The following is a 14,173-nucleotide window of genomic DNA, read 5'->3' as shown; positions in this document are numbered from 1 at the left end:
CCTGCTCATGATCCTTGAAGCGTGCCTCTCTGCCCTCAGTGTGACAAGTCAGGAGGCGAAGTACAGTTTACTTGCGGAGCGTCTTCCAGACCAGATTGCCTGTGAAGCGGAGGATGTCTTAGTGGATCCAAATGGTAATCTCCCCTACGACATGCATAAGGCAGCTATTCTGCAGTGTACTTAGCCATCCAGGGAGACCCATATTTCCATTTACTAGCTGATGACATCCTAGGCGATAAGCATCCTTCATAGATGTTGAGGAAGTGGCGCAGGCTAGCTGGAACAGATTCTGTCAAAGGCGATTTTTGGTAGAGGTTCCTATAGGAAATAAGTGCCGTTAGTGTAAAAAAAAACTCACCCCTGATGTCTCCGCAGAACTTCCCTCCCTCCACTTTGTACTCATGTCCTCTGGTGTTTACAAATTCTGCCCTGGGAAACAAGCACTAGCTGTCCACCCTATCTATGCCTTTCATAATCTTGTAGACCTCTAAGATACCTCTCATCCTTCTCTGCTCTGAAGAAAAAGTCCCAGCTCTGCTAACCTTGCCTCATAAGATTTGTATTCCAATCCAGGTAACATCCTGCACCCTCTCCATAGCTTCCATATCCTTCCTGCAATGAGGTGACCAGAACTGAACACCAGAGATTTGTAGATTTGCAACATGACCTCTTTACTCTTGAATTCAATCCTCTATTAATGAAGCCCAACATCCCATAGGCCTTCTTAACTATCCTATCAACCTGTGCAGCAACCTTGAGGGATGTACGGATTTGTACCCCAAGGTCCCTCTGTTCATCCACTTTCTTAAGTAACCAACCCTATATTCAGCCTTCTAATTTGTCCTTCCACAGTTATGTTTAGAACATTACTGTGCTGTGTTTAGGTTCTAAACCTGATATGATTCTCTGCACTTCAACATCATTAGAAAAATACCATCTACCCTATCAATACCACATTTAATTTTAGCAACTACTGTACAAGGTCACCCTTCCAACATTCAGTAATTCCCTGTAACCGGAAGACCTTCACTCCAGGCAACTTCTGTAGTGTGGTGACAATATTCCATGAGGCCTGACCAACATCTTGTACCCTGTCTTACACTCAAGAACTTGTGTAGTTTCCTCGACATTCTTGTACAATTTGTGGGGGGCGAGGGAGAAAATTCTAACTCATTAGTTCAGTCTCTCCCTTCTGCTCTTCTTACTCCATCCTCCTGTCCCTGGACAGTTTCTGCTTATGTGATCCATCCAAATCCTCCTTTGTACCGTGTTAAATCTTCCCTTAACCTGCTCTGTTCCATGAAAAATGAGGAAGTGTATAGGAGATATTGTAGATCAGCTCATTGAGTGGTATCACAACAGCCTTGCATGCAATGTTAGCCAAACCAAGGAGCCAATTGTGGACTTCAGGAATAAATCAGAACATGAACCAGTCCTCAGTGAGAGGTCAGCAGTGGAAAGTGTTAAGAACTTCAAATTCCTGGATGTCACCTCTCTGAGGATGTGTTCTGGGGCCTCCATGTTGATGCAATCACGAAGAAGGCTCACTACGGCTAGTTCGTGAGGAGTTTGAGGAGATTTGGAATGCCACCACTCTTGGAAATTTATACAGGCGTACTGCGCAAAGCACTCTGACCGGTGCATCACTTTGTGGTTTGGAGGTGCCAATGCACGGGACAGGAAAAAAACTCCAAGGTTAACTCAGCCAGCAACATCATAGGCACCCGTCTTCAATCCATTAAAGTGATATCCTAAGAAAGCAGCTTCAAATATTGGAACAAAGTATTTCAAACTTTTTCTGCACTTTTAAAAGTTAACTGATAATTAACATCTAATTGCTTTATTTGGTATTGTTATCCACGTGTAAGGCTTTTATTTCTCTTATTGCTTGGGGCATTGTTGCTCAGATGGAGGGCCGGACCATGCTCAACGGCGACGTGACGTCCTGTTAGGTTTAAAATGAAAGATTAGATGTTCAATTGCTGATTTGAATGTAAATTTTCTAACTCTGGAGACTCTTTCTGAATTATTTTTATAATCTTTGATTTGTTATGAAAGTGAAGTGTTGACTAATGAGGTAATTTATCAGTCTGATAAAAATCTGCCTTTTTCTCCAAACAGCTTCTTTCTTTCTTGGTAGTGGGTTTTATATTTCCTTTTTTTAATATAAAATAGCAATACCAAATAATCTGTTTGATTAAAATGTGGGGTGTCTTGCATGAAATGATGATTTAAGTCCAATGTATTTTTTTGAATTTTAATAAAAATATTGAAAGCAGCCTGTCCTCAAAAACCCCACCACTCAGGCCAGGCCCTCTTCACTCTGCTACCACTGGGAAGGAGGTACAAGAGCCTGAAGACAAGCACTCAGTGGCACAAGGACAGCTTCTTCCCCGCTGCCATCAGATTCTGTAATGAACATTAAACCAGACACTTTCTCCCATTTTCTTGCACTATTTATCTTTTTTATATAAAAATATGCACCCTGGAATGCTACTGCAAAACAATGAATTTCATGATATGTTCATGACAATAAACCCAGCTTCCTCCAGAGAACTGGTGATGATTCCAATTAAACTCCACTGCACCTTCATTTGGGTACATGTTCAGAACTGACCCCCTCCTTCACTGAAGCTCAAGCTAGTGAATCAGGAACATTCACCTCTGTGCAATCATTATAGTTCTTCAACTTGCCCTGCCAGCTTCAAGGATTTATTGCTTAACTCCATGTGTCTCTGCCCCTGCAGCCCTTCTACATCCTGCAGTTGTTTCAAGATTTGGCAAATGCTGGAGTTATTGGCACTGGAGTAGCAGTTAGCAGGCCTTTACAGCTCCAGCGATCAGGACTGGGGTTCGAATCTGGCTGTCTATAAGGAGTTTGCATGTTCTCCCCTTGTCTGTGTGGGTTTTCCCAGGGGCTCGTTTCCTCCCATCGTTCGAAACGTACCAGGAGTTGTAGGTTAATCTTGTAGAGCAGGCTTGTGGGCCAAAATAGCCTGTTTCATGCTGTATGTTGAAATTTTTTAAATTTGTTCATTGGCAAATATAAAAATAAGCTGAACTTTTCACCTCTCCTGAGTTTCTCCTGCATTCCCTGTTGTATTTACTTCCTTAATTTGGTCTTGCCACAATTGATACACCTCAACACCCACCTCACCAGATCAAAAGTAAGCAAAAATTAAAAACTGTAGATGCTAGAAATCTGAAATAAAAACAAAAAAACTGCTAGAAACACTCAGCAGGTCAGACAGCATTTGTGAAGAGAGAAATATGGTCAAAACATCCCAGGACCTGAAATATGACTCTCGTTTTCAAAATCAGAGGACAGAAGGTGGGGAACTACAACCAATTAGTGAAGTATTTATTGTTGGTAAGATGCTCGAGTCTAACCAAAGAGGAAAGCTGAATACAATTAAACAGTCAACATGGTTTTATGAAAGGTGGACATGTCTAAAAATCTGCTCAAATGCTTTGATGCAGTGTAATGGGGAGAGTTGAAGGGAAACTTGTAGATGTCTTTAGATTTCCAAAAGGCATTTGACAAGGTGCCAGAGATTAGAGCACAAATTATGTACATCAGGTATTGGAGGAAGTGCTTCCACGTGGTTTGTCACACACAGTACAGTGAGTTAGTTGATTGGTTGTAGACTGGGGCCGGGGCCGCCGCCTCCTTTCTTCCCGGACCGGGGCCTCCACCTGCTTCGCTCTACCAAGGCCAGGGCCACCACCTCTCTCTCGCTTTTGCCCGGATCGGGGCCGCCGCCGCCACCTACCTTCAGCTCGGACTGGGTCTGGGGCCGCCGCCTTCCCTGAGCCCGGACCGGGGCCGCCACCTCCTTCTTTCTGCCCGGACCGGAACCTTCGCCTGCCTCACTCCCCCTCGCTTTTTACATTTTACACCCCAGTCACACAGAAGTAAGAGTGTGACTTGGTCAACCCCGTCAGAATCCAACCAGGTCCCTGACCTACCTCAGAGGTAGTTAGAGAACCCAATTAAACTTACCTAGGCCATGTCCAAAGGTGATTTGCAACCAGGTATGGTCCGACCTAGGAGGGGAGGCAGGCCCCTCCAGCCCGGGTAAAAACTTGCATAGAAGAAGGCCACTCCGATATAAAACCTACGACCCAAGGACCTCGCTGCCACGTCCCAGCTTGCTTGGCCACGGCACATGAACCATGGGTGTAAAGGGTGGGGCCAGTACTGCACATACTGCACTCCACCTAAAAGCACCTTTGCGCAGGCCCGAGGACAGGTCCACGTCCTCAAGCTAGCATGCTGAATGTGGGTCTGCCCTCATCGCACATGAACTCCTCAGACTTGACATCGACATAGCTGCTCTCAGTGAAGTCTGCCTTGCAGATGTAGGCAGCCTCCAAGAGCGTGGCGCGGGCTACACACTCTACTGGTCTGGCAAGCCTATGGATGAACGACGCCTATCTGGTGTAGGCTTCATGGTCAAGAACTCCATTGCCTCCAAACTCGAAAACCTCCCGACAGGCCACTCGGACCCGATCATGTCCATGCGACTCCCCCTTCAAAATAAGCGTCGCATCACCCTCATCAGTGTCTATGCTCCAACCCTCCAGGCGGAACCAGCAGAAAAGGACAAGTTCTACACTGATCTGCGCAACCTCATTCAACGCACCCCTACAGCTGACAAGGTTGTCATCCTTGGCGACTTCAACGCTCGCTTCGGCCAAGACTCAGAAACCTGGCCAGGAATCCTGGGCAAGCATGGTGTCGGCAAGTGCAAGGACAACGGGCGCCTCCTGTTGGAGCTCTGCGCAGAACAGTGGCTTGTCATTACTAACACCCTTTTCCAGCAGAGAGACAGCCTGAAGACTACCAGGATGCATCCCCGATCCAAACACTGGCACCTCCTGGACTACGTCCTGGTGCGAGAAAGAGACAAACGAGATGTGCTCCACACCAGGGTCATGCCCAGCGCGGAATGCCACACTGACCACTGGCTGGTTCGCTGCAAGCTCAACCTTCACTTCAAGCCAAAGTCCAGGAACAGTAAAGCCCCCAGAAAGAGGTTTAATGTTGGAAACTTGCAGTCAGATGAAGAGAGAGGAAACTTCCAGGCAAACCTCAAAGCAAAGCTCGAGGATGCAATCCGCCTCACGGACTCGTCCCCTGAAACCCTCTGGGATCAGCTGAAGACTGCCATACTGCAATTCACTGAAGAGGTGCTGGGCTTCTCCTCCAGGAAAAACAAGGACTGGTTCGACGAAAACAACCAGGAAATCCAGGAGCTGCTGGCAAAGAAGCGAGCTGCCCACCAGGCTCACCTTGCAAAGCCGTCCTGGCCAGAGAAGAAACGAGCCTTCTGTCGCGCATGCAGCCATCTTCAGCGCAAACTCCAGGAGATCCAAAATGAGTGGTGGACTAGCCTCGCCAAACGAACCCAGCTCAGCACGGACATTGGCGATTTCAGGGGTTTTTACGAGGCTCTAAAGGCTGTGTGCAGCCCCTCACCCCAAGTCCAAAGCCCGCTGCGCAGCTCAGACGGCAAAGTCCTCCTCAGCGACAAGATCTCCATCCTCAACCAATGGTCAGAACACTTCCAATCTCTTTTCAGTGCCAACCACTCAATCCAAGAATCCGCCCAGCTCTAGTTTCCTCAACAGCCCTTAAGGCAAGAGCTGGATGAGGTCCTCACCCAGGAAGAGACATACAAGGCAATTGAACAACTGAAAAGTGGCAAAACAGCAGGTAGATAGCGAGGGTAGGCTGAGTGAGAAGTCTGAGGAAATGGGGGAAATTTTGAATGATTTCTTTGCCTTGGTATTCACTAGGGAAAAAAATGTTGAACCAGTTGAAGTAAAGAAAAATAGTGGGGAGGTCATGAAGCATATAAGGATAACCGAGGAGGTAGTGATGGCTGTGTTAAAAAAGATAAAGGTGGATAAATCTCCCGGACCGGACAAAATATTCCCTAGGACACTCAGGGAGGCTAGTGGACAGTTAGTGGGGCCATTAACAGAGATATTTAGGATGTCACTGGCCACGGGGGTGGTACCAAAGGATTGGAGGGTGGCGCATGTGGTTCCTCTGTTTAAGAAAGGGTCCAAATGCAAGCCTGGGAATTATAGGCCTGTAAGTCTGACGTCTGTGGTGGGCAAGTTCTACACTCTCTCCTTACAGCTCTCTCTCTAGTTAACCTCTTCTACACTCTTTCCTTACAGCTATTACTCTCTACTTAACCTCTTCTACACTCTCTCCTTACAGCTCTCACTCTCTACTTAACCATATGGTTATATGATTAAATTCCATTATTCATTGGCTCTCCCTCTCTCCCTCCTCTTTAGTAAAGCTTTTGACAAAGTTCCCCACAGGAGGTTAGGAAAAAAGGTGGAGGCATTAGGTATAAATAAGGAGGTAGTGAAATGGATTCAGCAGTGGTTGAATGGTAGGTGTCAGAGAGTAGTGGTAGAAAATTGTTTGTCCAATTGGAGGCCAGTGACTAGTGAAGTTCCTCAGGGTTCGGTCCTGGGTCCACTATTATTTGTTATATATATTAACGATCTGGATGAAGGGGTGGAGAATTGGATAAGCAAGTTTGCGGATGACACAAAGATTGGTGGTGTTGTGGACAGTGAGGTAGATTACCGTAGATTAAAAGGTGATTTAGGAAGGCTGGAGGTGTGGGCTGAGTAATGGCTGATGGAATTTAATACAGATAAATGTGAGGTGCTACATTTTGGAAAGGCAAATCTAAATAGGTCATATACATTGAATGGTAGACAATTGAGGAGTGCAGAGCAACAAAGGGATTTAGGAGTGATGGTAAATAGTACCCTCAAGGCTGGTACTCAGTTAGATGCTGTGGTGAAGAAGGCATTTGGAATGTTGGCCTTCATAAATCGGAGTATTGAATTCAAGAGTAGGGAGGTTATGATGAAATTGTACAAGGCATTGGTGAGGCCAAATTTGGAGTACTGTGTACAGTTTTGGTCACCAAATTATAGGAAAGATATAAACAAAATAGAGAGAGTGCAGAGAAGGTTCACGAGAATGTTGACAGGATTTCAGGGTCTGTGTTACAGGGAATGGTTGTGCAGACTGGGGCTTTTTTCTCTGGAGCGTAGAGATTGAGGGGGGACTTGATAGAGGTGTTTAAGATTTTAAAAGGGACAGAGTAAATGTGGATAGGCTTTTTCAATTAAGAAAGGGGGAGATTCAAACTAGAGGACATGGTTTAAGATTGAAGGAGGAAAATTATAAGGGGAACAAGAGGGGAAATTTCTTTACGCAGAGGGTGGTGGGGATGTGGAATGAGCTTCCGGCAGACGTGGTCGAGGCGGGATCATTGGTTATAATTAAGGAAAGACTGGATCGTTACATGGATAGGAGGGGACTAGATGGGTATGGACCGGGTGCTGGTCAGTGGGACTAGGAGGGTGGGGATTTGCTAAGGCATGGACTAGTAGGGCCGAACTGGCCTGTTCTGTGCTGTAAGTGGTTATATGGTTATATTGAATCCCCCCCAGAGGTCTTGAAGGCTGGCGGCAAAACTCTGCATGCCAAACTGCATGAGTTTTTCAAGCTCTGCTGGGACCAAGGAAAGCTGCCTCAGGACCTTCGTGATGCCATCATCATCACCCTGTACAAAAACAAAGGCGAGAAATCAGACTGCTCAAACTACAGGGGAATCACGCTGCTCTCCATTGCAAGCAAAATCTTCGCTAGGATTCTCCTAAATAGAATAATACCTAGTGTCGCCGAAAATGTTCTCCCAGAATCACAGTGCGCTTTCGCACAAACAGAGGAACTACTGACATGGTCTTTGCTTTCACACAGCTCCAAGAAAAGTGCAGAGAACAAAACAAAGGACTCTACATCACCTTTGTTGACCTCACCAAAGCCTTCGACACCGTGAGTAGGAAAGGGCTTTGGCAAATACTAGAGCGCCTCAGATGCCCCCCAAAGTTCCTCAACATGGTTATCCAACTGCACGAAAACCAACAAGGTCGGGTCAGATACAGCAATGAGCTCTCTGAACCCTTCTCCATTAACAATGCCGTGAAGCAAGGCTGCGTTCTTGCACCAACCCTCTTTTCAATCTTCTTCAGCATGATGCTGAAACAAGCCATGAAAGACCTCTAACAATGAAGACGCTGTTTACATCCGGTACCGCACGGATGGCAGTCTCTTCAATCTGAGGCGCCTGCAAGCTCACACAAAGACACAAGAGCAACTTATGCGTGAACTAATCTTTGTAGATGATTCCGCTTTAGTTGCCCATTCAGAGCCAGCTCTTCAGCGCTTGACATCCTGTTTTGCAGAAACTGCCAAAATGTTTGGCCTGGAAGTCAGCCTGAAGAAAAGTGAGCTCCCCACCATGACTACCAGCCCCCCCACATCTCCATCGGGCACACAAAACTCAAAACGGTCAACCAGTTTACCTATTTCGGCTGCACCATTTCAACCGATGCAAGGATCGACAACGAGATAGACAACAGGCTCGCCAAGGCAAATAGCACCTTTGGAAGACTACACAAAAGAGTCTGGAAAAACAACCAACTGAAAAATCTCACAAAGATTAGCGTAACAGAGCTGTTGTCCTACCCACACTCCTGTTCGGCTCCGAATCATGGGTCCTTTACCGGCATCACCTACATCTCCTAGAACGCTTCCACCAGTTTTGTCTCCGCTCCATCCTCAACATTCATTGGAGCGATTTCATCTCCAACATCGAAGTACTTGAGATGGCAGAGGCTGACAGCATCAAATCCACGCTGCTGAAGATCAAACTGCGCTGGGTAGGTCACGTCTCCAGAATGGAGGACCATAGCCTTCCCAAGATCGTGTTCTATGGCGAGCTCTCCACTGGCCACCGAGACAGAGGTGCACCAAAGAAGAGGTACAAGGGCTGCCTTAAGAATGCTCTTGGTGCCTGCCACATTGACCATCGCCAGTGGGCTGATATCGCCTCAAACCGTGCATCTTGGCGCCTCACAGTTCGGCAGGCAGCAACCTCCTTTGAAGAAGACCGCAGAGCGCACCTCACTGTCAAAAGACAAAGGAGGAAAAACCCAACACCCAACCCCAACCAACCAATTTTCCCTTGCAACCGCGTCTGCCTGTCCCGCATTGGACTTGTCAGCCACAAACAACCCTGCAACTGACGTGGACATTACCCCTCCATAACTCTTCATCTGCGAAGCCAAGCTAAAGACAGTGAGTGAGAAATCATTGGATCCTTTTCAGGTTGGAGGGGAGTGACTTGTGCACCTCAGGAAAGGTACGACGGTAGTGTTGTATGAAGAAAGGTAATGAGTCAGCATACAGGAGGGAGGATGAAAACTTGGCTAAAGGGAAAGCCAGAGGTATACGATCCAGTGATCATTGGGGGAAATCAGTGGTGGAAAGGGTAAGCAAATTTAAGTTCTTGGGAGTCACTATCTCAGAGGATGTTTCCTGGACCCAACACACTTATGGTATCATGAAGAAAGCAGGTCAGCTCCTCTACTTCCTCAGGAGTTTGCATAGGTGTGTATGACACTAGAAACTTTGGCAAATTTCTACAGATGTGTGGTGGAATATGTGCTGACCGGCTGCATCAGTCTGGTATGGGGATCACCCAGGACATCACAGGCAAAACCCTCCCATTATCAAGAATATCTACAGGGAACCCATCTGCAGGAGGGAAGTACCAATCATCAAGGACACCCCACCCAGCACACGATCTGTTCTCGCTGCTGCCATCAGGAAAGAGGTATAGATGCCACAAGCCTCACACCACCAGGAACAGCTGCTCCCCCTCCAACATCAGACTCCACAACGACAAACTCAATCAGAGACTCATTTAAGGCCTCTTATTGGTGCACTTCATTATTTAATTCTTTCTGTAATGGAGTTTGTTTACATGTTACCTGTTTACAGTCCTTATTTGTTTACATTATGCAGATTTTTTTGGACTACCACTAAGTGTGATTCTGCCTCACCTGCAGGAATGAGTCTCAGGATTGTATGTGATGTGAAATCTGATGGTTCACCTCAATTGTTCATTATTTACAGAAAATGATACGTAGGGTTTCCAGGTTTATCTTTGGCATGAAAATAATGGAAGGGCAAGTGATGATTTTGCAACTGGATAGATATAGATTGAGAGATTGGGTTAAAACTTGACCAATGGAATTCAATAAGGAGAAATACGAAGTCACGAACTTCAGTAAACTAATTGTTATCTAAATGGAGAATCTACAAATGGGTGAAGTACAAGGGGATCCAGGGGGTTCAGTCCACGAATCACTAAAAGTTAACAGGAAGGTTCAACAAGTTAAAAAGGAAAATGGCATTTCTTGTGAAGGGACTGGAACTTAAGAAATAGGAACAGGAGTCGGCCATCCGGCCCATTGAGCCTATTCTGCCCTTCTATAAAATCAAGGCCGATCTGGCCATGGACTCAACTCCTCCTACCCACCTGTTCCCCAGAACCCTTCATTCCCCAACTGTTTAAAAATCTATCTGTGCACTACAAATGTTTAATGAGGGAGTAACCACTGCTTCCTTGTGCAGAGAATTGCACCCATTCTCTGATTTGTGGGAAAAGCAGTTTCTCTTCATCGCTAACTTAAATATAGCTCTTCTGTTACTGTTGTTCAGGGAGTTGGTGAAACCACCCTGGAATACTCCGCCCTGCTTTGGTCACTTGACCCGAAAAAGGATCTACTGAGCAGCATGGGAGGCAGTCCAAAGTCTAATTCCAGAGATGGGGGGGGGGGGGGGGGGGGGTTGACCTATCAAGAGAGGTTGACAGTTTGGGTCTGTATTCCTTGGAGTTTAGAAGAATGAAGGGTGACCTCATTTAAGGGGATTTGATAGGGTTGGGATGTTTCTCACGTGGGAGAACATGAAAAAGAGGACTTAATAAAGGGTTGTCATTTAAAACTGAGGGGCATGGAGATTTCTTTTCTCAGAAGGAGCTGGATCTCTGGATTTCTCTGCCCCACAGTAGTAGAGGTGGATCACTGAATATGTCCAGACCGAGATGGATAAATATTTGAAAAACCAAAGTGAGGATTATGGAGAACTGGGACAGGAGTTGAAGCCAGTATAGACCAGCAAAGATCATATTGAACGGCAGAGCAGATTTGAGAGGCCAAGTCCCGTGTCCCCCAACCCCCCCCCCCCCACCACTGTTGGTCTGATTTTTAGGTGCTCTCTCCACAGATGCTACCTAACCTTCTGAATTTTTCCAGCCTATCCTGTTTTGTTCCATAGAATGACAGCCCAGTTTATCCTAATGCAGTCTCAGGTACTTGATTGTGAGATGATTTATACAATGGGTGGTTATCTGCTCTGTCCCTGTGTCCTGATTTCCTCTGACAGCTCCTGTCTGAACCTCAGTGAACTCTGCACATCCTTGTCCTGGAGCATTTCTTCAATGGACAGCAGCTCAACATCTCCAGTGAACGGAGGAGCTGATGTCCCTCTCAGGGCTTCAGACATCTCCAGGACTGCCGCTGCTGAGTCCTCAGCACTTGCTCGTGGGCTGGGGAAGATCCTGGCATTCCACAAATTGAACAGGTCCTTCCCAGAGAAGAGATCTTGGGAGACCTTCAGCCTCAGGCGCTTGGTGACCTCCCGCAGGCTGAGGCCCAGCAGCCACAGGTCGTCGATGTCTGAGAGAGACGGGACAGTGTGCTTGAGGTCATCATCCGTACCGATCATTGCAGTGACAAATCCGGCAGGAACACAGAGAGAGAGGAGGAAGGTGTCCGGGGGCACGGCCACATCCTGCCTGAGGCAGCACCCACTGACAATAGAATTGGTGCCCACAGTAGTGCGTGCCCCCAGCCGGGAATACTCAACCACACTTCCGGGCGACACTTGGCAACCTGGCCCCAGCAGGCTCTCCATGACACAGGTAACCAGGTCGCCTGACTTTGAAGAGGGCTGGCAGAGCACAGCAGGGGTGGGCACCAGCTCCAACTGCTCCCTCAGCATTCTGTCCGCTGTGAGGTGATGCAGGTACTCCCGCGCAGTGCCCAGGTGGTAGAAAACAGAGTTGTTCAGCACAGCTACATTGAGTGGCGTCCCATGAAGACAGGTGTAGATCTTCTGTCGAATTCGAGGGAGCTGGTCCAGCTCCTGGCTGACGTTGGCAGTGTTCCTGGTGTACTTGCCTGTGGCCCCACGTCCCAGAGCCTGTAGGAAGTCACCATATGCGTCAATCTCGCAGCGCATGCTGCCCATCTCCTCCAGGAGGGCTAACAGACGCCTGGCTGTTGCACGGTCTAGGTAGTAGACACTGTCAGTGTAGACAAAGTCGGCGGCCTCTGCATCTCCACCGGGAGCCTGTGCACGGGCTGACCTGCACACCGCTCCAGCTTCCTGCATCGCCTGCACACTGGGCTTGTGCAGGAAGTGGTGGCAGGACCTACACTCCAGCTCCGCCTGCCCCCCGGCTTCCAAGCACGGCTCCAGGACAAACACACCGTGCGTGGTGCCAATGGAGAGGGGGGAGGGGTGCGCCAGAGCTGTGAATCCTGGCTGGTCAAAGACCACAGCCTCCGGCACGCTGTAGAGCTCGATATCGTCGGCACAGGTCACCAGGACGCCAGGCTTCATGTGAGCAGGGAAGTCAATATACATTGCCAGCTTCAGCTCCAGCATTTGGTAGACAGGCTTGCCCAGAGGCAGAGCCATGAACACTTTCCCCAGCGCACTGGCACTTGGCAAACGTTGGCTGTATCCCCCTGCAGAGAGAGACAGCCATCATAATTTAGCTCCTTCACACTTACACCAACCCTGCGCTGCATTACGAGCTGCAGAAGGGAAACAGGCTTCGGCTCAACACGTTTATGCTCACCTGAAAGCCTTTCCTATTCATGAACCCATGAATATGTCTCCCACTTCCTCTGCTGCTCGTTCCACAATCCCACCACCATCTGTGTGAAGAAGGTGCCTCTCAGTCCCATTTAAATCTTGACCTTCTCACTTTATACCCGTGTTCCCTTGTTTGGGACTACACTACCACAGGAACAAAAATGTGACCATTTATTTTATCTGCGCCCTTCATTTTATAAACCTCTGTAAAGTTGCATTTATGTTTCCAGCTCGTACTGTTTTATTTCAGAATTACACCATCTGCTTTCATCTAACTTAAGCGTCTGCCCTTTAAGCATCAAGATTAGCCATTATCGCAGCAGCAAGCCAGGTTCAAATCCAGCGCTATCTGTACCAAGTTTCTTTGCCCTCCCATGTGTGCATGGATCCTCTCCAATTGAAAGGCAAATTGGGCGGCACGGGTTTCATTAAAATAAAAAAATCTGACAGCATCATGTGAAGCAACAGTTGTGTTTACCAGCATGGATTAGTAGAACGTTCAAACCATCCAACTGGTCTCCGTACAGTTCTTCTAATCGATGGAGAGCTTGAAGTGTGGAGCCTCCATTTCCTGAGCAAAGGTAACAATGATCAACAGCACTCCTTCCATGGCGGCCAAGTTAGTTACACATTCTGCACTACCACAGCTAAAGGAAAAGGACAACATTGATCCATGAGTTAAGGTCTCAATTGGGGGAAAGCTACAGTGGTGCAAGAGAGGACCTGGCAAAAATAAACTTGGAACTGGATGCTTGTGGAGAAAATGACAGGAGTCAAGTGAGAGTCCTTTAAAAGAGAGTTAGTGAGGTCGGGGACATCATGACCCTGTAAAGATGGCAAGATTAGGGACGATAAAGGTTACTGAAAGGTCAATCAGTTAAAAAGGGTAAAACAAGGCATACATGTGCGTCTAGATCATGGAAAGTCTCTTGGGGAATGTAGTGCAAGAAAAAACTTAAACAAGAAATGAGGGTGGCAAAAAAGGGGGCACGAACTATCCTTGGCATGCAAGTTTCATAATCTCAAAGCATTGAGAAGGTGCAAGAGGGCAGCCAGAGAAAGAACAGACGCCCTTTAGAACCAAAGTTACCCGTAGAGCCAGGAGATGGGTGGTGAAGTCTTAAATGAATATTTCTCAGTGTTTATTTAAGAGGGGTCAAGCAGGATAGTGAACTCAGGGAGAGGTACGTGAACAATCTGGAGCTGATTAGTATTAAGGAGGGAGAGATGTTAGATTGGCAGATGCTGTTCGCAGGTAAAAGAGCAAGTGAAAGGCTTTAAAACACTTGACATTTTACAGGAAGCAGGCTCTCGTTAGTGATGGGCAAAACA

At 47.3% G+C, this 14,173-nt stretch overlaps 1 protein-coding gene across 1 annotated transcript; it reads right to left on the bottom strand.

The window, feature by feature from the left end:
- Window positions 1-239: 239 nt before the first annotated feature.
- Window positions 240-13,403, bottom strand: fpgt (fucose-1-phosphate guanylyltransferase). The gene is made up of 3 exons (XM_069939433.1): window positions 13,320-13,403; window positions 11,195-12,711; window positions 240-318 (listed from the first exon to the last, which is right to left on the bottom strand). The coding sequence occupies exon 2, from the start codon at window positions 12,659-12,661 to the stop codon at window positions 11,303-11,305; it is 1,359 nt and encodes a 452-aa protein (XP_069795534.1). The 5' UTR covers window positions 12,662-12,711; window positions 13,320-13,403; the 3' UTR covers window positions 240-318; window positions 11,195-11,302.
- Between the last annotated feature and the right edge of the window lie 770 nt (window positions 13,404-14,173).

The sequence above is a fragment of the Narcine bancroftii genome, chromosome 5 (assembly GCF_036971445.1).
Source record: "Narcine bancroftii isolate sNarBan1 chromosome 5, sNarBan1.hap1, whole genome shotgun sequence".
NCBI lineage: Eukaryota > Metazoa > Chordata > Chondrichthyes > Torpediniformes > Narcinidae > Narcine > Narcine bancroftii.
The sequence above is the reverse complement of the archived record's forward strand: the minus strand, read 5'-3'. Positions and strand labels throughout refer to the sequence as shown.

Excerpts from the sequence above, each read along its gene's own strand:
- fpgt (XM_069939433.1), bottom strand. The coding sequence starts at position 12,661 with ATGGCTCTGCCTCTGGGCAAGCCTGTCTACCAAATGCTGGAGCTGAAG.